This window comes from Balaenoptera physalus (genome assembly GCF_965194825.1).
Source record: "Balaenoptera physalus genome assembly, chromosome: 5".
Taxonomy (NCBI): Eukaryota; Metazoa; Chordata; class Mammalia; order Artiodactyla; family Balaenopteridae; genus Balaenoptera; species Balaenoptera physalus.
Window position 1 is genome coordinate 81,979,007 of NC_138884.1, and position 27,476 is coordinate 82,006,482.

The 27,476-nt window shown below is 33.6% G+C and overlaps 2 protein-coding genes across 4 annotated transcripts in view; one reads left to right on the forward strand and one right to left on the reverse strand.

Moving 5' to 3' along the window:
- Window positions 1-1,291: 1,291 nt before the first annotated feature.
- GNPDA2 (glucosamine-6-phosphate deaminase 2) lies at window positions 1,292-27,195 on the forward strand. Its single transcript, XM_082464323.1, is given in 7 exon segments — window positions 1,292-1,453; window positions 5,597-5,698; window positions 6,764-6,946; window positions 12,691-12,875; window positions 18,538-18,712; window positions 24,820-24,878; window positions 24,880-27,195. Coding segments are annotated over 7 exon segments (861 nt in total). The 5' UTR covers window positions 1,292-1,329; the 3' UTR covers window positions 24,913-27,195.
- Window positions 9,502-27,476, reverse strand: part of GUF1 (GTP binding elongation factor GUF1) — a 39,877-nt gene continuing 21,902 nt past the window's right edge. The window contains exons 16-18 of one of the 3 annotated variants that reach the window (XR_014264397.1): window positions 11,047-11,206; window positions 10,102-10,253; window positions 9,502-9,686 (exon numbers count right to left, since the gene is read on the reverse strand). Coding sequence is in view for 1 of the 3 variants with exons in the window: in XM_082464220.1 (XP_082320346.1) it covers window positions 10,220-10,253 (34 nt within the window). In the remaining 2 variants the exon portion in view is untranslated. Of the gene's footprint in view, window positions 10,254-11,046; window positions 11,207-27,476 lie in introns of all 3 variants that reach the window. The other 2 variants (XR_014264398.1, XM_082464220.1) reach the window with 2 other exon arrangements.

Genomic DNA, 27,476 nt, shown 5'->3' on the forward strand with positions numbered 1-27,476 from the left:
TCTTAAGGACATATTTAGATTCAGTGTTTTCATTGTAATAAGACCTCCTACTCCCACTAATGGAAAGATTTTGACTTACTTCTGTATGTACGGTTTGTGGGTACAGAATTCAGGACTGCTGAAGCCATTTGTGAAAGGATTGGTGTGGGTAACGAATCCATTTAAATATAAAACTAAGAATTAAAAAATGGGAATTATGGTTGTAGAACACATTGTAAATGTTATAAATCTTGGCAGTATAAAATAATACATGTTACAGAAATCGGGGTGGGAGGAAGTGTAAGAATGCAATTTTCACATCTTTCATGGTAGTAGGTCAATCCACATTGTGTAAAATGGAATCATATAGTTTTTAAATGATGCTGATCTCCTAATATTTGTATAATATTTTTTCTTAACCTGAGAATATTCTTTTAGGAACTGAAATTGCTTTTTGTGAAGAATTTTGTCCCCCAGAGATCAGCAGTTTCTTTAGTTCACTTTATTTTCTTTTGCTTCTGTTTAATGCAGAAAGAATTAAATTCGTTATGCTTTTTGTTAAAAATAGCATGTCTAGTATGATCCCATTGTTAGAAATTATTTCTATACATCCTATTTATATGTGTGCATTAGATAGATACCTGGAATGATGTATACCAAATAGTAATGAGCATTATTTCGGAGTGGTAGGATTTGGGTCGATTTTTTTTTTTTTTAACTTCTTTGTATCTTTCTGTATTGATTGAAATTTTTTAAAGTGCAGGTATCACTTTTATACAGAAGGGAGGTTTGGTTATTACATCATTCATAGGGAGAGTTCTGGATTTTAGTAAGTAACCCAAAAGGTGCTGAGTAATCATTACTACCATTAATTTGCAATCAGTAAATGAGTGCTGCTTTGTTTGCCTTTAGATTTGTTTTATGTTGCTTTATATAGTGTACCTGTAGAGATAGTGCAGTGTGATGTCTTTATGGTAAATTTGCCTTGATAAAAATTTCAGCTTTGTCACTTAGTAACTGTGTGAACTCAGTCGAATTGTGTCAGTCCCTCTACTCATCTAAAACTGGATGTTGTATGTACTTCAGAAGGTTGTTGTAAGAATTAATATTTGTACTTAAATGACCTAGCCCACTGCCCAGAACCCAAAGTTCGTTCAAAAGAGAACAGCCATTATTACTATTTTAAAAGTACAGATTGTATTTGTATACATGCATGTCTTTCTTAAGTACTGTCCTTTTTAAAGTCATCAATGTATTGTACTTCTGTTTGACTGTAAATTACTTAAAGTGCTCTACAATGGAATTTTCTCAGGTTTGAACTTCTTGTCCTGGAAGCTCTGCATCACCATAATGAGGCTTGTAATTCTTGATAACTATGACTTGGCTAGCGAATGGGCAGCCAAATACATCTGTAATCGCATCATTCAGTTCAGACCTGGACAGGACAGATATTTTACACTGGGTTTGCCAACAGGTAATGCACCATTTTTTTTCCATATTAGGTACTCAAGGCTGTGGGATTGAAGGCTTTTTCTTAGTAAAATATGTTTCCTGTTTATTTCTTGACATATCACTAATTTAACATATTAGGATATAAAGTCAAATACATAGATACAGACATATCTGGTATCTAAGTTTCATTACTATTTGTTAAAATTCTGTCTCACCTACCACGCCAGAATGGAAAAGGAAATATAGCTCAGGTCATGGTCATGATATTTTTTGTAACTTTTTCTAGTAGTCTTTTGTTTGTATTTAAGGATGTTGCTTTCACTATTCATGCAGTTTCTTGGGAGATTAGCCTTCTCATTGATCATTAAGAGGTACCTAAAATATGTACTACTGCCTCTTAATTTTACCTCATATGCCTCATATTATCTTATTAGCCCTTTGCTATTTCTGTGATTATTTTCTATTTTAGAAGTATTACAGGTGAAAAATTGAAGACAGGTATGTCTTCATGACAGAATGAACATAAGCATTAATTATACACTTTATTGGATTTAGTTCTTGGTTAAGGTTTTTCTTAAAAAATAACCAAGTGGTGTCACTGATTCATGGTACTTTGATGTTGTTGACTTACATAGGAAAGAGTATTGGACCTGGAATCAGAGCTGCTACTTTCTTGGTGACTGAAGGGCATTTATTCTACACCATAATTCTTGTTTTCCTTACTTTTAAGGAAGATAAGGAAATTAATAGCTTACAATGCTGTTTTGAACCTCAAATAAGAGCAAGTCCCTTGTATACTGTAAACACTATGTAAATTTAAGGTTCTCATAAGTGTGTTTTATTTAAACAGTATTTTTTCCTCTTGCTCCTCCCCCCATACATGTCAACTATAGAAAAGCTACAATCATGATTGTTTTTCACTTGCATAATTTCCATGAAAGATACTGTTAGCTCACCAAGTTGATTTTTTGTTTGTTTGTTGTTTTGCTTTTTGTTTTTCGGTCCATGGCAGTAGGTCTTGGTAAGAATGGCAAAGAGGAATTTTTTTAAATTGTGCACACCAGAAATGGGCCCCCCCAGCTCCCACAGTTCTGATATGTGAGCCCCAGTGGTTGAACATGGCCTCTGTATCAGTTTGCCTTCTGTAAACCTGGGCCATGCTCAGACTAGCTGCCTTAATCACTTTGTCTTAATTATGAAGAAATAAACAGTAATTTGAGTATGGGAGCAGAAAGGCTTCAGAGCCATAAACGCCAGCAGTGCTAAACATGTTTTTGTGTATTTTGATATACAATTCTTCTGCTTTATTTTGGATAGTATTACTGCCTAATAATACATCTGCCAAGGGTATATCTCTGGAAAACCTTTGTTAACATTTTCTACTTTTCTCCTTCATTGACCAATGACAGTGTTAATCATGCCCCATCCTTACCTCCCCGCACCCCGTGCTTTTGAAATTTAAACATACATGTTGTAAACAACATGCTATGTTGTAATTACGCCCCACCAAACACAATTCTGGGGAATATCTGTTCAGTATATATCTTTTTTTTAAAATTTATTTTATTTATTTATGTTTTGGCTGCGTTGGGTCTTCGTTCCTGCTGCGTGTGGGCTTTCTCTAGTCGTGGCGAGCGGGGGCTACTCTTGGTTGTGGTGCGCGGGCTTCTCATTGCGGTGGCTTCTCTTGTTGCGGAGCATGGGCTCTAGGCGCGCGGGCTTCAATAGTTGTGGCTCACGGGCTTTAGAGTGCAGGGTCAGTAGTTGTGGCACACGGGCTTAGTTGTTCGGCGGCATGTGGGATCTTCCCGGACCGGGGCTCGAACCCGTGTCCCCTGCATTGGCAGGCAGATTCTTAACCACTGCACCACCAGGGAAGCCCTGTTCAGTAATATATTTATTGAAGTGATGTTGACAAGCTTGACATTTAAGGGCCTGCATGCTGTGCACCCAACCTGCCTCCCAGACTTATTCCCACTATTCCTCTACACTGAATCAGGGTAGGCAGGTTACACTGCTTGTAGTTCAAAGAACAGGCCTGAACTTGCTGGCTTTACTTTCACTCATGTTGCTAGCATACTGTATAATAAGAACTTGATGAGCTCTGGAACCAGGCAGAATCTCTTGAATATCTGGCTTCACTTCCGTGTGTGTGATATTTGGCACATTCCTTAATTTTTTTACCCCAACTCTTCCAACTTCAAAATGGGAAAGATAATGCCAATTTCCCAAACTTGTGAGATTTCCATTAGCTAATCTGTGCAGCACCAGCATAGCATCTAGCACATGGTAGGCATACAAGTGTCATCTCTGAACCTCCTCCCCCATCTTTTTTCTATTTTCAATTACAGCTTAACCCATTCTTTGATTATGGGAATTTCACTTCTTCTTCAAAGACTCAGTTGAAATACCATCTTTCATCCTTCCTCCAACAAGCAAGACTATAGTGTGTTCTTCTTTGATTCACTATACTGCTCCGGAATTCTTATAGGTTATTTATATTTTTCCTTGTGTTATAGTTACTTTGTACTTGTCTATCCGTATTCTGTGAGTTCTTTTAGGGTAGAAACAGTTGTAATCTTTGTCATATGTGAATCATAGTAAGCACTTGCTAAATTAGTTATGTTAGTAAATGAGTATTGCAAAGCAAATATATTAAAATGAAGTTTCTTTTACCAGTTCACCCTGTACCATATCTTCCATTGTTTTTTTTTCTATTCAGCCACTTTGATTAAAAAGTAGAAAATGAATGTGTTTTTTATTACTATTGTGACAACTTCTTTTTTTATTCATATGTCCTTCAGTTACGGAGGGAGTCCTATAACTATTCTCTTGACAGTGAAAGATACACACAGAAAATTTGTTATGCTTCTAGAAAAGGAGAAAGAAGAGCATACTTATCCATCTTTTATCCAGGTTTCATGTTAGTGGGCTATAGTTCTTTGAGAAGGAATTGTAAAGTTTGACCACATAAATTTTAAATTATTAATGACAATTTAAAACAATATGTGTGCTTAACTTCAAGAAAACCTATTAGTCTTCTGTGAACCTGTCTGTGTGATATTTAGCCACTTCTATTATTCTGTCATCTTAAATGAGAGTCAGTCTTTTTACTACTCTAGATTTTTTTTGTATTTGTTGTTTTTTTTGTTTTTCTGGTGTGTTTTTTTTGCCAGAGACTGCTTAGTTCTGCCATACTTCTCCCTGCCTCTTGAGTAGAAATTTTGTGTTTGGGTGTTTTATTTTGTTTTGTGATGGTGGGTGGACTAGAAACCAGTACTCTGACCAGGATTGTGTGGGCCAGGTTGCTTGTTGTAAGAATGTAGTCAATCTAGTCTTCGAATTTGTAGTTAAAGTGAAAAAATACAGCAAATTTAAAAAACAAAGGGAGGCCATCCTCAAGTGGCTAAATTCATTTATCTTTATTGTGTCGTTTCATGGAGCACTATCAAGCAGATCTTAATTTTATAAAACATAAAAGAATCACATTTATAAAACAATAACATTAAGAACTCAAATGAAGTATCCAAAGCCAAGATCCCATTTCCTAGAAATCATTTTACTTTATACATTTTAGCTGATATATGCTGAAAATAACACAAAATGAGAAACAGGAGCTCCAGTTAAAAACTTAAAGGATAAGCCTCCTCACTCAATCCTTGCCACTTTCTATTTTGAAAGTAGAGGCAGTGTTTAAATTCAGCTCTGGTTTCCCTTTTGATTTCACTTAATGGTCAATACTTGACCTATTTATGTATCATTTATGCTACAAATCCCTCTCTAAATAAAGTTTTTTCTCTAAAGGTGGGACGTTTATTTTTCTTCTAATTCACATGTGCTCTCTAGAAGTTTCTAATCCTGGAATATACACCATTAATTCCAAATATCCAATGACACAAGAATAATTTTTCAAGCTATAATTTCTGCTGACAGATTCCCAGCTTTATTCAGCAAATTCTAGTTTACTAAAATTTAGGTTACCTTGTAGAAAGACTAATTCAACATATATTTGTTAATTGAATGTGTATTTAAATTAATAATTGTTTGCCTAATAAATTAGAAATATAAAATACCATTAAGTAAGAAGAGAATAAGGTTAATATAAACGTTTTTTTAAATTAAATTTTCAAGTTATGTTAGAAAATGGAATCTTTATCTGTTTTAGGGAGTACACCTTTAGGATGTTATAAAAAACTAATAGAATATCACAAGAATGGAGACCTTTCTTTTAAATATGTGAAGACCTTTAACATGGATGAGTATGTAGGTAAGCTATATTATTTGAATATATTATTTGGATATGTTATATTTTAAATAAAATTAATATATTGAGAATATTAACATTATTTAAATTTGTTTTGAATGTAATATGAATATATTTCTAGAGTATAATGTATTACCTTGTAGTGGGGTTGGGAGTTTATATAAAAAAAACTATTTTTGTAATGACAGCATGACATAGTAGAAGGACCATGAGACTAGAAATCAGAAGATTTGCATTCGTCTTCAGCTATGGCACTTACCAGTCCTGGCTCCATCAACTTTGAGCCAATTCATTCACATTTCTCATTCTCTCTTTTTCTTTTTTTCTTAAGGCAAAGTTAAAACCAGTGTTGTTGTGGGGATAAATTAATTAATATGTATGTAATTAGTAAAATATTTTTTAAATATAAGGCTATTTATATTTGTAGCCTTGAAGCTTTTATAATTTATTGATTGTGACCTTGCTTAACTAGAAAGATCAGTGATACATATAAACTCTGTGTTAAAATTTACATTTTATAGGTACACATTTTTAACGGTAGCCTGAGCCATTGTCAAAGAACTGTTGTAATTTAGTATACCTTGCATGTAAATAGGAATAACAGAGGAAGAACGTAGATCAAGATTTCAGTTGTGTGGCCATTTAATTTATGTTGAATTTAACACATAAATCAGTTTTATTGGTTAAAATTTTGTATTTGAGAAGGGGAATATAGTGATTACATGCACATGAACTAGACTTCTGTGCTCCAGCCCCTCTGTGAGCTCTGTGACCCTGGGAAAGTTAATTTAACTTTTCTCTGTTTCTGTTCATCTATAAAATGAGACTGATAATAGTTATTTCCATAGACGTTGTACACATTAATTGAGTTAATACGTACATGTACAGTGATTAAAATAATGCCTGGCACATAATAAGCATATATATTCCATATAAAAATGCTTTTAAATTGAATATGGTATAGAAATGTTACATATTTTAAATAGCATTTATGGCTTAATCAGAAAAGTAAACTTTAGATTTATTTCTGGAAATAGTTACATTTTTATTCATTAACTTTGTATTTAGGACTTCCCAGAAATCATCCTGAAAGCTACCATTCTTATATGTGGAATAACTTTTTTAAGCATATTGATATAGATCCTAATAATGCTCATATCCTTGATGGGAATGCTACAGATTTACAAGCAGAATGTGATGCATTTGAAAAGAAAATAAAAGAAGCTGGAGGAATTGATCTTTTTGTTGGAGGTACGTAAAACATTTTGTCATTAATCATTTATTAATATTTGGATTAGGTGCTATAAAAAAACCCCAAAACTTACCTTCGTGTAATGTAAAGAACATCTGTTGCCTGTCTGTAATACCCATTTATTCAGCTATTGATTTCTGTTTTACTTTATTTTCATCAAAAAATAATCTTAATGTTGCAAGTGGGAATTGTTTAAATTATGGCTTGAGAAATAGGTCCTAATCCCTGCCTAATTACCTCTTTAGAACTGATAGTTTACCACATCTTAGAAAACGAGTGATATGTTTCTTTTCCTAAATGATACTCTTATTCTTTTACTGTTTCTTTAAAACCCCAACCTAGCTTTCTTATCAAATTACAGCGTTAAAATCTCTGAAAGTTTGCATGTGGAACAGGTGGATTTTAACATTTCTCTACTGATCATTCATATTGCTTCATTTCACTAAGAAATGAGTTAAGAATGTAAGATTTTTATCAGCCTTTACTTAATATGAATTAAGCTGTATAATTGTCTTAATGAACTCTAAAGTAAATGTTTAAATTCCACTTGAAATTTATATATATACGTGCACACACAAACATACATATGTGTATGTATATTGTGTGTTCATGATCTACCATTGAAAAGAGGTGAAAGAATCTCTTCCTTTGTAATGACAATATGGTTTTCTGCCATCAGTGTGAAGCATATGAATAGTACATCATCTAAACTGAAACCAGATTGTTTTTTGCCAGATTCTTTAGTATTCAACTAAACATACTAAAGCTCTAAATTAACATTAGATATATAGAGATAGATATATCCATTAGATCTAGGTATATCTTATAATTAATTTATTAGAAGACTGCTCAAAATTATATGAATTAGATCTTCAATAGACCTGTACTGAGGTTAATTTATGGTTGAGGTGGCCAGGTATTGTTGAGGTGTTTGGTTGCCTTTGGAGAAAATTGGGTTTTATCGTCAGACAAAAATTAGCATCCTGTTTTGGCCACTTACTATCTGTAAGATCTTAGGAAATGTATTGATTTCAGTAAATTAGTTCAGTATACTAATTCAATATAATTAAGTTATTTGTAAAACAGGATTATATTAACCATTTCAGAATTGATGAGAATTAACCACATTATAACATGTATAAAATGCCTTGTGCAGTGCTTGGTATGTAGTTGGTAATCCATTAAGTGTTACTCCACTCTGTCTCTGAGGTGTAGTTTCTGAAGTAATTTTTCCTTAGTTCATTGAATGTCCTGCTCTTTTACTGATTTACCTCTAAGGGTATCCAGCAAGACTGAAGTTTTTCTCTTTGAGGAAATTGTTATCTCTACCTAGCAGAACTAATATCAATTACTTTCTTAAATAGACAGGATGGTTAGACTAGTTTGCTTTTCAAAATAGAAAGTATCTATTTTTTAAATAAAACTTGCTAATATTACTTCACTATTCCTGGAAAACATTTGCATTCCAGTTTTGTCCGTATTGCTCAATTCTGAGATAATTACCGTTTGCGCCTACCAATATCAAGGCCAAGGCAGTAGATATTTGAAAATGTTTAAGGAGTGCGCGCTACCCATGCATTCTTTAGATTTTCTAAACTCTACCAAAATCAAGTAGAATTACTGTAAAATAATATACCTAAACTGTTTATCTTAGTTATATCAAGAAATATTTTCACTCATTTACCATTATACAAAAAGATATGGCAATTATTAAAACTTTAGTATTAAAAATGGCTGAATGGATAACATAAATAGTATTTTTTTACTTCTTTATTTGAGGACTTATTTTTTCCTGTTAATTTATTGACCTTACATAAGGATTCTTGTGACAAATCCCTTGGGGTCTCAATGCCAGGAAGTAGAATTTACTTGGGGGAAAAAAAACTGATAAGAACTCTTTAACTCCATTTTGTCCTTTTGCCTACTTTCCAGAAAATATTTTAGCTTAACGTAATGTTTAAGGTTTAATCTCCCTTTACAGAGATTTATAATAAACTTTCTTCTTTCCCCATAGCTTTAAGCCACTTCTTGTTTCTTTGTAGCTAAAGTTTTTCAGTGCATTTCCTCACAATAACCCACCTTAGTTCTACCTTTGAAACTAATGGAGCATAATCATAATTATTTATGTTTATCACTGACTCTTACTACTAAAAAGAACTTTATTTTGTTTTTTAACCAATTTTTGTCTTAAAATTCCTGTAGTTCTCCCCTTGCAAAAAAATTTAACAGGATTTCCTTTCCTCTTCCATTAACACCTTCATTGTAGTCGTGGGCTAATCCAGGGTCTGACAGTTTATATTTATTATCCAAGGGACACATAATTGTGTATAGGGTACGGAGGGTTGGCTTATTACATTTTCTTTGAACTTTTCCCTGTTTGGGATACCCTAATATTGGATCTGTCTCATGAAAGAATCTCATTTGATTCTTCGCCTTCGTTGATCTAGGTTGTTATCATTGGATATTCAAGATGAGGCTTGGTATCTGGGTCTTACCACTTACCCTTCTTTTGTTCCAGGGTTTGGTTAATAAAAACACTAAGAACTGAGCCAAATGGGATCAAAATGTCAGCTTTATTAAAGGTAAAGTTGGATTAGAGATTGCAGGTTGGGCTTGAGGCCAGAATGGGGTTTCCTACTCCTCCTCTCTGAATTGGAAATAGTAAGACCAGAGAAGAGCTCCAGAGTATTAATCCACCATTGCTCACTCCTGGGAAATGGAGCAAGAGTTCCCTTCCCTCTGTAGAAAGGAGAAAGGAGGAAATACATACTCAGAAGTTCTTCATCTGATGACAAAATTGTTGGGAGAAAGAATAAGGTGTATCATGCAATTCCTGATCCATACCCAGCAATAAAGTACACAAACATGGAAATCTATAAATAGACTCTAAAAGCATTATTAACTTTAAAATTATCTTAAGATAATTTGTGTTTAAGAGGTAAAAATAAGGCACTGGGGAAATTTTTGACCCTCTACTTTGGTTACACGATTAGATTCTTTGATTTGCAAGTAAATGTAGTCTACTAATGAGACCAAAAGTGAATTTATTGGAATGATTCTGGGGTAACTTACAGAATTGATATCAGAGTTGGAAAAAACAAGTCTTTAGAAGAACAAGAACCAGGAGCCTCAGATCACTGAAGCAGGGACTCACCTGATCCTCTCCTGCAGTGCTGTCATCAGATGCCTCACCTCTAGATGCCTTCTTTCTTTCTGTGTTCCTGGTCAAGTTTCAGATTTATAGAGAGAAATTCTGATTGTTTCAGCTTGGCCTAAGTACTTGTCCTTAGATCACAACAGTTCTGCCTAAACGATATGAGATATAGGGTGTTATGATTGGTCTAGCCCCTGTTGTGAGGGGAGCAGAGCAGGGTAGAAGGGGGCAAAAACTATACTGAACGTTCTGAAGAATACCAACCATCCATTCATTTATTCAACCATTATTTATTGAGGGCCTCCTGTGTGTCATGTGTTCTAAATAGTAAGGATACAGTTATGAAGAAGAGAAAGTCTACTCTCATGAAGTTTACCTTCTAGCCCACAGAACTACAGACACAGGAAAGACACACAATCCAGACTCAGAGGTTTTAGGGATGTTTCATAAAGGTGTTGATATCGGGCTTCCCTGGGGCGCAGTGGTTAAGAATCCACCTGCCAATGCAGGGGACACAGGTTTGAGCCCTGGTCCGGGAAGATCCCACATGCTGTGGAGCAGCTAAGCCCGTGTGCCACAACTACTGATCCTGTGCTCTGGAGCCTGCATGCCACAACTACTGACCCCACACACCACAACTACTGAAGCCTGCACACCTACAGCCTGTGCTCTGCAACAAGAGAAGCCACCGCAATGAGAAGCCTGCACACCACAACGAAGAGAGCCCCTGCTCGCCGCAACTAGAGAAAGCCCATGCACAGCAACGAAGACCCAACCCAGCCAAAAATAAAATAAATTAAAAAAAAAAAGACTGAATAAGAATTAACCATGGTGTTTAGAGTTCATGATTATTTTTAAGAAAATTTTTATAAGGCTTTGTAAAACATTCTGAACATTTTTAAAATATAATTTTATATCAGGAAAATCTCAATTTTTTATAGTTACTGATAGTAAGGGAATGTATTGACCCTTCTCCATCATGAACCATTCCTGATAATTTCAGCTTTGCTGTACACTTTTGTGTGACCCAAATCACTGGTGAGACCACTAACAGGACCTCCTGTTTTTTCTGGAACTCTTTATTTTCCTGGTTCCATCCTTTCCTCTATAGAGAAATATAAATAAAAATATTTAGGCAGATGTATACTTAAGAGGAAAAGCAGAACAGTTTTACAAATCTAGAGAGAGATGCATATCTATGATTTAAAATAGACAAGCATATATATACTTAATAGTGGAAACAAACCATACATATTAACCACATATAGGTCTGGCTTTATGTACTAGATTAAAAATTAATCCTATATTGTTAAAAATTCCTAGACTATTGTGCTTTGGTAGTTCATATTTGCTTCCTAAGGTTTTCAGTTCTTTCTTCATTCAAAACCAGGTTACTCTTTGTCATATTTTACTTTGTTGTAGCCCGGGAAAAAGTTGTTAGAATTGTGTGTTAAGAGCCAATAAGATACACCTATATATCATTAAATATGCAGACTATAAGTATAACAGGTATTTTGACCCAGAGAACTTGTGGGTTTATTTTTTTGATTGAAGTTGCCAGAAATCTGACTAGCAAGTAGGGTCCATGTATATAAAACTTGATTTACTTATGCCATAGAAAGATTCTTGATTTTATGAAAAGATTTACCTCCAATTTCCTTCAAATAAGAAATGTCATATTCTTATCTATATTTTAGAGGCAGTCCTAGAATATTTCAGCTGGCAGTAGATCTCCTTAAAGCAGAGTTTTCAAATTGTGGCTGTCACACATTATTAGGTCATGAACTCAATATGGTCAGTCACATCCACCATTTCCCTTTTTATGTTTTGTTAATGAAACCAAATGTAATTAAAAGTAGCTTGAATGGCTCCTCGTAAGGGTATTATTTCATGCAATTCTTGTTTTAATTGTATTTATATGTGTACTAGATTGCAGTGTCAAATGTATTGCAGTAGGTTGCAGTCAAAAAAGTTTGAAGAAAACTACTGCCTTAGATAATATCTTGTCCAATCTAAACATTTTTAAAAGTGAGGAAAGTATACTACAGGGAGGTCCAGTAGTTAACTGCCCCATCTAGACTAGAACCAAGCAAGTTAAAGTGTGAATATAAAGACCACTGGGTTAGGAATCAGAAGATTTAGATTTGAGTTTTGTCTTAGTACTTACTAAATTATTACCTTGAACAAATCATATATTATCCTTTAGCCTCAAAGTTTCCTTTTGAGCTTAAAAAAAGGGGGAGACGAGGTAAATAGATATGGTTAATCTGACTGTATCACAAGATGGTTAAATATATGTGTTGTTGAGAGGATGCATGTGAAATTGCTTTATAAAATATTATAAAGTGATAACTTAATTTTGCTGTTAGAATCATGCTAGCTCAATGCTAAGCATATGGAAAACATTGAAATACTTGTTGAATCAAATACAGGAACAAATCTTTTACTGCAGCATTAGAAATTCAGCTATCAAATAAAACAAGGTAAGCGTGTTTATGACTATTTCTTTGGTCTTTAAATCATGTTGAACTTTGAGAAACCTTATTTACTTATGTATATATGTGTGTGTATATGTATTTCTTTTGAAAGGAATTGGTCCAGATGGTCATATTGCTTTCAATGAGCCAGGATCCAGTTTAGTATCAAGGACAAGAGTAAAGACTCTAGCAATGGACACCATTTTGGCAAATGCTAAATATTTTGATGGAGATTTATCAAAAGTGCCAACTATGGCTCTAACAGTTGGTGTGGGGACAGTGATGGATGCTAGAGAAGTAAGAATTAAATGTTCTTTGATGTTTTTCCTTTGATGTCTATAGACTTTGGAGAAATTGTGGTGTCAAATAAGTGCTATTTTGGGTTAATCCTATTTGCAGTATAAATTGTTGTCTAGCTTTCAGTAATTTCTGTCAGGCTCATTGCCATGTTTAGAATTCAAGTAAATTAAGTCTTTGGAGCTGGAAACTAAAAATTAGGCACTATCTCTTTTGGGGTACTGCTTTACTTGCCTCTTCTTGTTTCACAGTTTGAGGTTCTAAAATCACACTGATCATATAGTCTTGTGACAGGACTGTTGCAACAAAGATGCAGTCGTAATTAACATTAAACTGCTTTTGGAGGCTTAGGATAATTTAGTGTAATGTGATTCTTGACTGTAGGAGGAGAGCTCAGTTGGTTTCCAGTGGAAAAAGAACCCCTTTAGGGCTGGATCTGTTCTAAATTTGGTATGTTTAAGAAGGCAAGAGTTCTGAACAGTAGACTCAAATTTTTTAGTTTTTAATTGGGCTGTCATTTCCTGCCCTGAGAATAACAGACCAAATTATAGTCAGCTCATGATTATAAGTGGTTAAATTATATGGAAACCCAAAACTCCATTCCCTTCTGGCAGCAGGACTGGACAGGTTCAGAGGAAAGAGTACAGACAAGGTATGGTGAATAAGTAACTGATCTTAATGTAAATATATCTAGACTTGAATGCACAAATAGAACTGTCATTCAAAATGGAGTTTTTCATCTAAAGATAATTGGTTTATGAAAAAAGACCCTTTAAAGACTGAAATTTCAAGTAAATAAATTGAAAAAAAATTAGAGCAATCTTAGTTCTAAAATATGAAACTGAAAGTTACGCAAAAAGATTTCTTACATATAACAAAATTAAAGTTACAGTGCAACTCTTATGCTAATTCTTAGAATTAACAGAATTATTCAAACATTGATTTTTTTTCTTTTGATTTTTCCAACAAAATTATATGATGCTATTCACCTCACAGTATTCATTCCCAGCATGACTGTAAAGAAAATTATGGCAAAACTACTTTTATTATTTAGTAGTTTTCCCAAGGACTTTAGTGCTTTATTATAGTTGATTTACAATACTGTGTTAGTTTCCAGTGTGCAGCAGAGTGATTCAGTTATATATATATTTTTTCAGATTATTTTTCATTATAGGTTATTACAAGATATTGAATAGTTCCCTGTGCTATATAGTAAATCCTTGTTACTTATCTGTTTTACATATAGAAGTTTGTATCTTTTAGTCCCATACTCCTTAACTTACCCCCTTTCCCGTTGGTAGCCATTAGTTTCTTTTCTATGTGAGTTTTTTTCTGTTTTATATAGATTAACTTGTATTGTTTTTTAGACTCCACATATAAGTGATAGCATATAGTATTTGTTTTTTTCCGTATGACTTACTTCACTTAGTACGATATTCTTTAGGTCCGTCCATGTTGCTGCAAATGGCGGTATGTCAGTGTTTTTTATGGCTGAGTAATATTCCAGTGTGTGTGTGTGTGTGTGTGTGTGTGTGTGTGTGTGTGTGTGTGTGTGTGTACGTACCAAATCTTCTTAAACCAATCCTCTGTCGATGGACACTTGGGTTGTTTCCATTGTCTTGGCTATTGTAAATAGTGCTGCTAGATTTTTCATAGCATTCTTTTGAAACAAGTAACACATGATTATACTTAATGACTTTCTTTATCTTCAATTTTAATGGGCTTCATGTGTACAGATTTTCATCTGCCAGTGGTTTTAACTGTGATGTGAGCTGTTCTTCAATGTCATTTTCAATAACTGCAAATATATTTAAAATTTAAATCCATGTGTGGGACAGATGCCACTGTTGAATGGAAAGTAGGTTTGAATGGGAGACAAATCTTTAAGTGGTCAGTGCATCAATAATTATCTTCACATTTTGGCAACTCAGATAATGAGGACCTTCTGTACACACCCTGGAAGTGACAACCCAGAAGTTATTATAGGTTTCTTAAGACTTGGGAATTGTCCACTAGGTAATGAACCACACAAGTCACTGCCCTCAATTTTCACTCCTTCCTTGCTTTGAGGCCTTACATTGATGTTAATTAATTGTGAAATGTTCTACTTCTCTAGCCCTTGCTTAGCTAAAATGGCACCAGTTTTCAGCTTTCAGAGTTCCATTTTCTGACCATAATCCTTATAATCAAAATTATTTTTATTCTTTTACCACAGTTTTTGTTTATAGCGCTTCTTGCAGTTTGTAATTGTTTTTATATGTTTCGTTGTTTAATACCTTTCCTCATTAGTTTATAATCTCCAAGTGTTTATGAGTCATGTATATCTAGCACAGTACACTGCCTGTCACATAATAGGTATTCAGTAAGTGTTGAGAATAGTTTGAATGAATTACTTTTGCCCATAATTCATTTTGGACAAAGTTGGTTCTATCCACAGCTTGGCTATCTACCTGAACCACCAGATCTGATTTTTATTGACTTTTGGCTGTTTGACGAAAGCCAAATTTACCCTCAAAGGATTAAAATTTGTTTTTACTAAGATATATTTAAAGATAATGCTTTATATTTTAAAGGTAATTTCAAAAGAAAAGACACAAATTGTTTTTAATTACTGTAACATCTTTAGAATTGCTTATTATATATAATTACAGTAATTTGAATGTTTATTCTTGTGATGACATAAGGAAAAACCAGTAAAACTTAAAAATCTTTTGATTTTGTTGACTTACTGAATGTCACAGAAGTCACCAGTGATTTCTTAATTGTTAAGATCATCATCTTTTCTACAGGTCTTATCCTACTGGGCCTCTTTTCATCATTTATTCCTATGGACTATTTCTTCCGTCATAAACCTTTACCATTATTCTTCTTTCTTTCTGACCATTCTTTCTCAGTATGCTTCCCTGGCTCTTCTTCCTCCATCTGCCTTTTGAATGTTGTTGTTCCCTAGGGTGTCATCTCCTAGCACTGTATATTCACTATGCATACTTCTAGGCAGTGACCTTTTTTGTGTGCGTGTTTTTTGTTATTTTTTAATTAACACATCAATAGCAGTCACACTTTGCAACCCTGTTCTTGGCAGATTTAGTACTATTCTAAAAAGGTCAACTACGCTCAATACAGTGATAACTACCAGTACATATCTTTAGCCAGTTCTTTTTCTGAAGTTGCAGATTTCATATTTCCAATTGACTCCTTATACTTAAACTGTTCAAAATTTAAATTCATCTTTCTATCAAAATTGTCTCCCTCCCTTGGTGAATAGCAACACCCTCCATGAAAATTATCTGAACTTGAAACGTGTGTCATTCTCAGCTTCTTCACATCTAATCAGTCACCACATTCCACCATTTAACTTAGAGATAAATAAGGATCCAGCCCTCCATCGGAACTGCCTTACTTCTGGTCTATATCAGTTTTTTAAGGATTATTGCAAACCCATCCTAAATCATGGCTATCTCCATTCTTTACCTTTCCTGTTCTCTATTACAGCCTGAATTTTTTTTTTCAAAAACATAGTTATTACTCATGCATGTAATGAAGAGTCTCTGATTCCTGGCTGCTTCATCACAAGGTGATCTTTGGCATAAAATGCTCTGTATTATCAAAATTCAGTTTTCAGCCATTTCATTTCCCTATGCTCAGCCTTACCAAATTTCTAGCTTTTTACTGACCACCCCATAACTGTCTGAAATGCCCCCTTTTCTTTTCTGCTTATCCTTAAGATTTGGTTTCAGATAGGGCTACTCTTAAGCTTTTTCACAATACAAGAAATACTCTCCTTGAGAATAGTGGAGCAGATAGAGTAGAAATAATCACGTATTATCAACATCAAATTATATTCCAAGAGGAATTTTCTTCAATTTCTGATCTTCCAGATATTTCTTCTTAATTCTCAATTAAAGGTTATATATATGTCTTATTGTAGTTGTTAAGGATATGGATGCTGGAATCAGACCTCTTGTTTATATAGTAGCCTTACCAAGACCTTGGGCAAGTTACATAATATCTGTGCCTCATTCCTTATCTGTAAAATATGAGTAAGAATAGTATTTATCTCACGCTGTTGATATGGGTAGTTAAATGAGATAATTCACGAAAAGTGCTTAAGTTCAGTGTTTAACTTTGAAACCACCAAATCACATTTTAAAACTCCTGAAATAAATTAAACTTCAGAAAATATCCATCATGCAGCAATCACTACATATTCTCATTTAATGTAGTGTGTGTTAAAATAGTTTTAAAAAGCCTTTTCAAGTGCTAGTATAAGGACTTCTGCCAGATTGCATACTGATCACTTAAGGGACCCTGATTCTTGGGTCCTAATTCCAAAGATTCTGAATTAGAAGACAGGATGGAGCAAAGAACTTGAATATTTTGTTGGTTTTTTTCAAACTCCTCTGTAACAGGTATCAGTCTTAAGAAAAAAATATTAATTTCCAGTAAGGAAAACTAATAAACCCATTAATCAGTGCTCTGCTTACCTTATTATATCAAGCATTGCTAATTTTTAAAAAATGCTTTTAATTTTAGGTGACGGCATATTAATTCTTCACTGAGCCTAGATCTCTATACTTAAGAACAAGAAGTATCAATAAAAACAGTAGGAATTCATACATATCTTATTTCATTCTTGGGCTTTGATATTAATCAAATATAGCTTCAAAATGAAAAGTAATGATCTTGATAAAAGAAATACAGTAATATCTGGTTCATTAATCTTTAATTTCCTCCCTGTTTTAGAAGGTCTGATTATAAAATGTGAAATACAGAATTTTTATGTTGTTACAGGTATTTTAGAATTACAACCACTTTAACATTCATTTTTTTAAATTATAATGAGGAAAAAAATCATGTTTAAAGATTTATTACATTACATAAACTGCTTAACTTGTAAAAACAAGATTGATTTACTGCTAAAAATGTTAAAGATTAGATTCATTCAGACACCTATACAGTCACATTTGCACACGTTCTTTGACTTATCTCATAGGCTATCAGGGATTTGGGACAAAGAGCTTGGATTTTCTGTACCTAAGGATGGTCTCAAGTTATGTGTGTTTAAAGGACAGTTCCTGCATTTAAGTAGATTCTGAACCCTTCTTTAAATCTAGTTTTGTTCCAAAACAGCTTTAGATAGCACCTGTTGAATGAAACAATCTTTAGGCTCATTTCTCTAGATTACTTTTAAAATATATGTTATTTCAGAGTCTTTTGCTTTTCCAAAGTAATATCTATTGCTTATCTGGACTAGAGCAATTTGGTATATCATTCCTGGTTATATAAATTCTTTGTTGATCTGTAACTCTGCTTTTGCAAAACAGCCCTTTTGTTTCTTTTTCTTCATTCTCCCAGGTCTTTTCTTGCACATCAGTATTTAATATGTTAATTATCATAGGCATTATGGTATATTCAATAATACTCCATTACAAGATACTATTTTACTTTGTTCAGCCAGAAGTAGAGATACACTTTGTGCTTTCCTGTTACCTTAAAGAGCAGAAATAAATACCTTGAACTATGAAGAAATATGGAGCTGTTTATTTTTATTTTAACCCTCAGAAAAATATTGGTGCTAAATTCTTTGTTTAAAAAAAATAGAGCTTCTTAGTCATTTGGAACATGTTTTAAGAATTGACAAGTAATGTTCACGATTTTTCAGGTAATGATCCTCATAACAGGTGCACACAAGGCATTTGCTCTCTACAAAGCAATAGAAGAAGGAGTCAATCACATGTGGACTGTTTCAGCTTTCCAGCAACATCCCCGAACTATTTTTGTATGTGATGAAGATGCTACTTTAGAATTAAGAGTTAAAACTGTGAAATACTTTAAAGGTGAGCACTGAAATTTCAAAAGCAGACTGGGAGAATGTTCCATTGTAGATGACAATTAAAACTTAGTATGATTGGGGAGTTACATCCTGCATTGTGGCCTAATGAAAACTGGCACTGTGCTGAGGATTAGAAATGTCTCACTTCAGATAATACTAGCTTTCAAAGTAATTTCCTAATATTTTTTCTTGAAGAAAACCTCTTCAATCTATATTTTCAGTAAACAAGATGTTTCTTGAAATCCAAAATTAAACATTTTACTTTCATATTGAATATACAAGATTAAATAGCCCAAAAGGAAATGTATATATGTCCTTTCTAATTTTTTCGTGTTTACCGGTCCCACCCTAACCTCTCAGCTATGTTTAGAATGAAATCAGGGGATAAGATGGGTTGCCCACTATCTCATTTAATCTTCACAATAAATTCTGCTAAATGTCAAACAGTGTGGAATAAACTGCAAGCAAGCAGGAGTTTGCCCAGACTTCGGCATATTTATCTTCCTTTTGCTTCTTCCTACAGTCTAGTTCAGTAATTTTTAAACTTTACCATACCGTGTATATATATATACACACACACACATGTATGTGTATATATATATATATATATATATATATATACACATATATAAAACCATATATACTTGCTGTGATAGGTGTTTAAGAGATTTTCAAGGACACTTGAATACACTCAGTTTAGAAGCCATTCCCTGCTTGAGTCAACTCCACATATAAATACACACACATAAACAAGCTGTATAAGTAGGTACTCTTTACAAAGCACCTGTATTTATATAGCTGATATGAAAATATTATGTAATTAGTCATATATATAGTTCAGTAATTCACAAAGTATGTGATAAGTGTACTACTGATACTATATGAATAAAAAATACGTTTTAAATCTTTTTACTCTAATAAAAGGTGTTAAAGGTTTCCTTAGTGTTAAGCACTTAGATTACTTCCAGTCATTTATATTTTTATCAGTTAAATTACCAGTTTTTTACCAAGTCACAAATATACCAAATTAAACTGAAAATTGTTAGCTTGTTAGTAATTTGACAGATAAAAGCAGAGAATAGCTCAGTTATGGGTTGTGAATAAGATAGAGCCCTTAGATGGCGTTTTTACCCATATATTTCCATGTAGTCCAGGTTTCGTCACAAATATTAGATTCCTTGAAAAATAGAAGGAATCTTCATTATCCACATATTTTAATAACAGTTTTGAGGAGATTCATTTAACATTGCCATTTTCTAGCACCAGTAATCCCCAGATAAACCCCTATACCTGTCTGATTTTTGTCAGTTTGGTTTTTATCAGAAAATTTTTACATTTTAGTGAAGTAAACATTTAATAAATAGCCAATAGTTATTTGACCCGGTGCTATTCTAAGCATATTATACTTACTGATTTACTTAAATCTCACAATTCTATGACATGTGTACTCTTATAATCCCATTTATAGGTGAATTAACAGGCTTAGTAGGGATGTTAAAGTCACTTAGAAATTATTTTCCAATGGAGCTGTATATATTTCTGAAGAGATTCAGGACATCAGCCTCTGTCAGGATGCCTCCTTCAATATGGAGAAAAATGGATTGGCGATATTGTTCTGGGCTATATATAGACCTCATTTTACAGTAAGGTATTTTGATATTAGGTAGAATGACTGTTCATAAATTTATACATGTTATAAATGTAGTTTTATGTATTTGCCAAATCCTTATTATTATATCACTGCAAGATATACTGGAGGAAATGAATCCCTTAGTTATAATCTGTAATTCTTCAAATACCATTCACATCACTACTCTTTCTTCTGCCATCCCTTTAAAAGTGTCAACAGGAATCTTAAAGGGTTCTAATTATTTAGCTCTTGAAGTCTAGGTTAACTGCATCTAAAACAATAAAAATCATTAGCATATGGAAGTTTATTTCAGTATATATCTTTTGAAAGATATAAGTAAATCACAGGAAAACATTTTAATAATTTGTTTTATTCTAGTTTTTTGTTTTTTTAAAAAATAAAACCTATGTTTTATGTCCTGAGATAATATATTTTCAAGACATCATCATCATGGTGAACATTTTTTTTGTTTTGTTTTATCCTTTTTAGGCCCTACTCCAATAGCTCCAATAGCTTGATAGAGGTTGAATGAATTCAGATTGAACCCAACTATAAAATCTATTATATTTAACTTTTCTTCTTCAAGCAACATCAGAAAGTCTATGCATTTTTATCAATACTCATTAGAATTTACTTCTGTTTATGATATAAGTAGCAATTATTTATTTTTATCACATTCTTGTGTAGAACATTGTCAGTTTTTACCTTTAGTCATTGTAAACTCTTATTATTCAGAAAGCAAGTACTAAAATTTCCAAAATTACTTTTAGTTTGGAACTAGCTTTATGTTATGTACAAGTTACAGCCAGTGTTTAGTTTTAAAAAAACTTTACAAAGGAGTTGGATTTTTAATGTTTATCCTGATGTTTTAAGTTGCGTGTTTTTAAGCTCTGATGTATTCTTTCCATGATCAAAGCTTTAAGTGAATGATAGATGAATTATATCAAGTAGAATGATCCTCAAAGAGCTGATACTCTGGAAGAGGTACATCTTCTAAACCACATGGCTGAGATTACCAGTGTCTTTGTTGTCCCCTCTCTTGGGTCTCTCCAATCTCCATTTTGCTGCTTTTTACATACTGGTTGTTAAACTTTTCAGTTAAATATTGTTTTAAATAAGATTGGTTCTATTTAGAGATAATTATCTGGTAAATATTTTTCATTAGCAGATACCTTTTACAGTATAAAAAAATTACCCTTTAATGTTTATTTTTGGTAAATGTAAACTATATTTTCCAGTTAGTGTCATCAGCCAAGAAACATGGGTTACAGTGCCTTCAAGTACATTGTCTCATGTGTTGTTATACCCGAAAGAAGTACAAGTATCCCTGCCTGAAAGTAGTTGGCATTCTTCATAAAACTGGCTCATTAAGTGATTCGAGAAAATAAAATGTAGTTCCATGAAGGTAGGGACTTTAGTTTTGGTTCACTGCAATAGTTCAGCATCTCAAAGGGTACCTACCTAGTACACTGGAGACACTTGGTAAATTCTAGGTAGTTGGGCAGGTAGATGGATGACACATGACATTGATACCATTTCAGTTTAAGTGCTAAATTATGTAAATCACTGTGAAGTCCAAGGGATGTTAAGGGAGAGATTTTTATAGATAGTAGTTGATGAAAACTTGAATTGAGCTGATGGGACTGAGAGCTGTAGAAGATGGTAACATTTAGATTTGAAGAAAATACCATAATCAACAGCACAGGTGTAAGGATGAGCTAGCACAGTAGCAGAAAAAGTTCCTCTTAATAGAGAACAAAGTATACCGATAAAATGGGGCTAGCTTATACTTTAAAAACAAAATTAAGAGTGAAAAGGCAAACGAGGGCTTGCATATCAGTGGCCTTTCAAAAGGGTATTGGGGGGGAGGGGTTATTAGCCCTGAGAAAAATATTCTTATGTATTAACATTTTTTGAGCAAAGAACAAATGCCAATAAATCAGTGTGCTTCAAATCCAGCCTCGGAGATATTCTGCATAAAACAGTCTAATGAATGAAGTATTTGTTGGTTTGTCCACATACTCACGGATTTTTATCACAGGCTTTTTGTCCACACTGGTAAGCATGGAAGGGAGGGTTATATAACTTTATGGAACTGTCACTATAGAAACATTCAAGTATCAGAGATTACATTATCTCAGACATATAAACCAAACATCATTATAAGACTTTTATGCACTATGTTGAGTACGTTGCTTTCTTTTTTGAATTTTTGAGCTAAGGTCACTCCATTTTATAAATAAGGCCAGATGGATAAATGGCTGCCATATACCTGAGGTGGAGGCAGAACCGATCAAGTGCCTTTATGCTTAGTTTGGTACTTTTTATACATAATTCTTTCATTTCCTGGGTTAGCTGTGCTCCTTGTTTTGCTTTTTTCAAACTCTTCCCATTACTTATTTTAACCTTTTGACCCTTCTGTCCCTCCAGCTGCATGGAAGGCTTAACTTCAGTCCCTCCACAGTCCTACCTCCAAGATTTTAAATTTATCCTAATCGTTAAGCATCCTTTCCTTTCATGTCTAGCCATTCTGCCAGTGCCCTTGATACTTTTCTGTCTTCAGGACCTTGAACTACAGAATCTTGGTCTTTGCTCCCTCCTTTTCTCCTGCCTCCTTTTTAACAATGTATGTTCTAGATTCATTTTAAGTTAAAAAAAAGCTTCCAGAGACCATCTCACTGAATCTTCACAGATTTTTTTAAAGTACATGTTTCTTGAGCTTCCACCATGTATCATGACCTTTATAGACCCAGGACTTAGAGCAGTAAATTTAAGGTCCTGGACCTCAGTGTCTAGTTGGAGACATGGTAGGAAAAACATTTTCTAAGAGTGAAAATTGCTCTAAAGAAAGTGAAATAGTAATTCATTATAAGGTGACATTTGGGCTGAGACCCAAAAAGCCAAAAGGAGATAATCATGCTTTGCTCAGGGAGAAGAGCATTCCAGGCTGAATGAGACAGCAAATATAAGGACCCTGTACTATATAACCAAGCTTAGCCTTTCTGAGGTAATAGGAACAAAGCCAGGGTTGAGTGTAACACAAAAGGGGGAGAGTGGGGAGGACATGAGATCAGAAGGATAAACAAAGACAACAGAATAAAATCTAAATTATATTCTAAGTGACCAGAGCAATTGGAGAATTTTAAGTAGGGAAACGGTATAATCTAGCTTCTGTTTTTAGAAAAATTGGACAATGGGAAGTGATGAAAGTAGGGTGCTGAGTTGGTAATCAGAAAGTAGTGCCCACCAGTCCTGCTGCTGAATTTAACAAGGAAAGAGAAAAAAATCAACAGTGAACTTTAGTTGTCTGGCTTTAGCAGCTCATCAAAGGGTAACACGATATACCAATATTTTTAAAGAAATGGTTTAGAAGGGGAAGATGGGTCTGGATGTTGTTAACAAGTTTGAGGTGCTGATTAGACACTGAAGTGAGCTGTTGAGTTAATTAGCATTCTCTTTCAATTTCATGAGTGAATATTTCTCTCTCCTCCTTTTAAGACTGTTCCACTCCTGGTTTTTCTCCTACTACATGTATACTTTAGTGTTCTTTGCATGTCCCTTTGCTTACCTCTTAATTAAAAGTGGGCCTTCACAGTTTGGATTTTAGAGTGCTTTTGCAGCCTTTCTGACAAAGAACACCTTCTTACTAACAAGTACCCTGTCTCCTCGATCCAGTAATCCCATTTCCTAAGAAAACCACATTATGAGTCCCTTTTCCCAACCTCCATGTTCTTAACAACTTGGTAAATTTAACTGATTTCTTTAACCTCCAAAATATAAAATCTTTAGTTCATTAATTGCGACAATTTATTTCCCCAAAGAAATACGATACATGTGTGTTAAGACATGAGTAACTGGAATATATTTCCCAAGAAGCTTTAATAAAATTAAGGACAGTTTACAAGCATACCAATTATAAGATGAAATTTAAATTTACTTGGAAATTGATATTAAGGTTATCTTATTGTTTTAGTAAACCTCTCTGTGTGGCTTGTAATCAACCCCTATTGTAAATACACATGTCAAAACAGTAGAAAATAATTTGCCAGATGAATAGATAGGGTAATATATTAGAGAACTAATGTAACAACAGTTCTGAGCCCCTTGTTGGAGTCTGTTAGATTAACTGGCAGAGGGTCAAACTCAACAGACTTTTAGATGTAATTAGCATTCAAATTTGTTATTTTGTCATACTGAAGGAAGTTCTAAAGACAAGAACTGCCCCTACTTCTGGTTACTCAAAAAGAACCTGTACCCATTCCAGATCCATGGTTTCATAAATAACTAAATTGATATTTGCTAGGTAGTTAAAACTAAACATTCTGAAACATTTCTATTTGCATTTTTCCAATAAATTTAACTATTTTGTATTAGATGGGAGCCAGTATACTTGTATTTTAATATTAAATCTTTTGTTTTCTAAATGAGATATATAGTTCAAAATCAGAAATACAACTAGAACTGTGCTTTTTTTCTTTAAGGTTTAATGCATGTGCACAATAAACTTGTGGACCCACTGTACAGTATGAAAGAAGCAAATTGAAGGAGACTGGATCAAAATTCTGCTTGAATGAACAGAACACTTTTATACATAGATAATTTTCAGCTATGCAATATGATAAAACTTGGGGAATTTTTGAATATTGTCATTTTTGAAGTCTAATATCTATATGTTAAACATTCCATATTTACAATGTGTCCATTTTATACTAGGGTTTAGACGTAATTGGCTCTCACAGTTGATCAGCTAGTTGTTACAGAAGCCACAGTCACTCTATAACATAGCACAGAAATGAAATGTCTGCCTGTTTACAAATTTTAAGTCATTTTAAAGGCGACAATTCTGTACATAAAGTACCATTTATATGACTCCAGTGGCATTATTAGATTTTAATTTTTTAATCACAGGAAGACACTCCAAGCCTTTCAGGTATCAAACCACTATCATTGCAAGCCTTTACTTCCGGAATGCTATCTTTATATTCTCTTTGCACAAGCTTTCTGCACGTGGTTGCCTTAGTCATCTTCCTGCAGTAGCATCTGGACATCAAAAGTCCTGCTATATATTGTTGGTACAGAAAATTTGAAGAGACGGCAGTGCCTAAAAGTACAGTTTACGTCCTTTTGGAAAATATGTATAAGTGCATGTTTTTTGTGCACCACCTTCTGTAGCACTTTTTTAAACAAATGTGCTCTTATTTTTATTTAATGACTTGGGTTCATGCACTTAATTTAAGTATTTTGGCAATCAGAAGCTTTATACCTAGCAACACACTTAAGGAAATTTTTTTTGAAGAAAATTTTCTGATTATCGTTCAACTTCATAAATGATTAGCTTTATTCCTTACATATATATAATGTCTAAAAGGATCATATGATGAAGTATAATATAAAAGAAATTACTGTAAACTGTTTTAGATTGCCATAACAACTTGCATTATTAAATTGCAAAGTATAAAAGTATACTTATAAAAGTATATTGTTTTCTATCTTTAACTCAAATAAAGCTTATAATAAACAAATGTAAGTTACCTAATTTTATTTCCAACAGTGAAATTGAACACATACATCTGAAAGATTCTAACAAATTAACAGTAGCTATGAGCTTGCGTTTACTTTTTATTTGTTGTCATTATGCAATTAGATTTAAATTAAAGGACAAGGTCTCTGCCTATAATTCATTCTTAGTTCTGCTCCTTGGGGAGTGAAATATGCTTCCTTTTCTCTGCATATTTTGCCTTTTATAAGTCCACCTAGTAGAAGCATCACTTACATACCTGCTTAATTGCCTATGTGACTGAAACGTATTTACAGTTCCTTAAAACATTTAAATAGCAAATCTAAAAATAAATAAAAAATAGGACTGTTAGGATAAAATATGCTGCTTTAATTCTAGATAATGAACTTCTAATAGCCTTAAGTATTATAAATGGTTTTTGAACAGTAAGTGAAATCAGTATTATCTCCCAGTCCCACGCCTGGTAATAAAGTATTGGTTAGTGCAAACTACCTTAGAAGGTCATATAGTTTAGTGAAAAAGCTAAAGATTGGTGCACAGTTCAGCTGTTATTTCTGTGCTTTAAATGTGCTAGCTGAAACAGAGTCTAAAATCTCCTTTCCATCACTGCCCTTTAAGTTTGAAGTCAAGGTCCACAGCAAACTGCTTTCCTGCCACTTTAACTCCCTAACTCAGGAGCTAAGCTGCTGTTAAGCAAAAAACTAAGTCTATTGAAGATATTTCCACAAGAGGCAATAAAGCATGGTAGCTAAGAATTGGGGTTTGGAGAAAGAAACCACTGTTGGAATCCCAGCTGTCAAGAGCTGTGATGTTGTTGGACAATACTGATACATAAGTCTGAGCTTCTTCCCCCGTGAAATGGGATGGTAATGGTGCCTGTACCTCCACTGCCATGTAGTTTGAATGAGGGAATTGTCTATAGAGCTCAGCACGGTGGCTGTCACATATTAAACTCAATAAATGGTGGCTATTCTAATACTAATAGTTTGTTATTTTAACGTACACAAAACTCTTAGTAATGTAAGGTCCTCTGGGGGATACACAACTCTCAGTCATGTTTAGGAGAGTGGCCAGGGGAGAGAACTTAAGAGTATGCTAAAAAAATCTGGAAAATACTCTGTACTACTATTACTACAAGTAAAACTTTCCTAAAAAGTCAGAGGTTAAAGGGGAAAAAAAAGTATCCAAACTGTAAGCATACTAATAAGACACAAATACTAAATAGTAGACACAACGTACATATTATGCGCCAGGTACCAACTTGTAACTTTCCCCTGGCAATAATGGTAGAACATCTTATCTTAGAAATTACATTAAAATGCTTTTCTAGTTTCAAAAATACTGCCGTTTTCTAAAATATTGATACTTTTGTCATGAGATCTCATAATTCATCTGTTCTACCAGAGCTAGAAGAAATAGGGAAGACAGTTGATTAATTTATGTAACTAGGACTAAGCCACAGGTTATTTAACCTCCATACACAATTTTAGGTAAATCCCCACTATCTGAATTTATAATTATCTCATAACAACCCTGTATAAAATTTATCACTGATAGTCTTATTCCTAGAAGACATTAACCTCATTCAATTCATTCAAAGTAAAAGACAAAAATCAATGG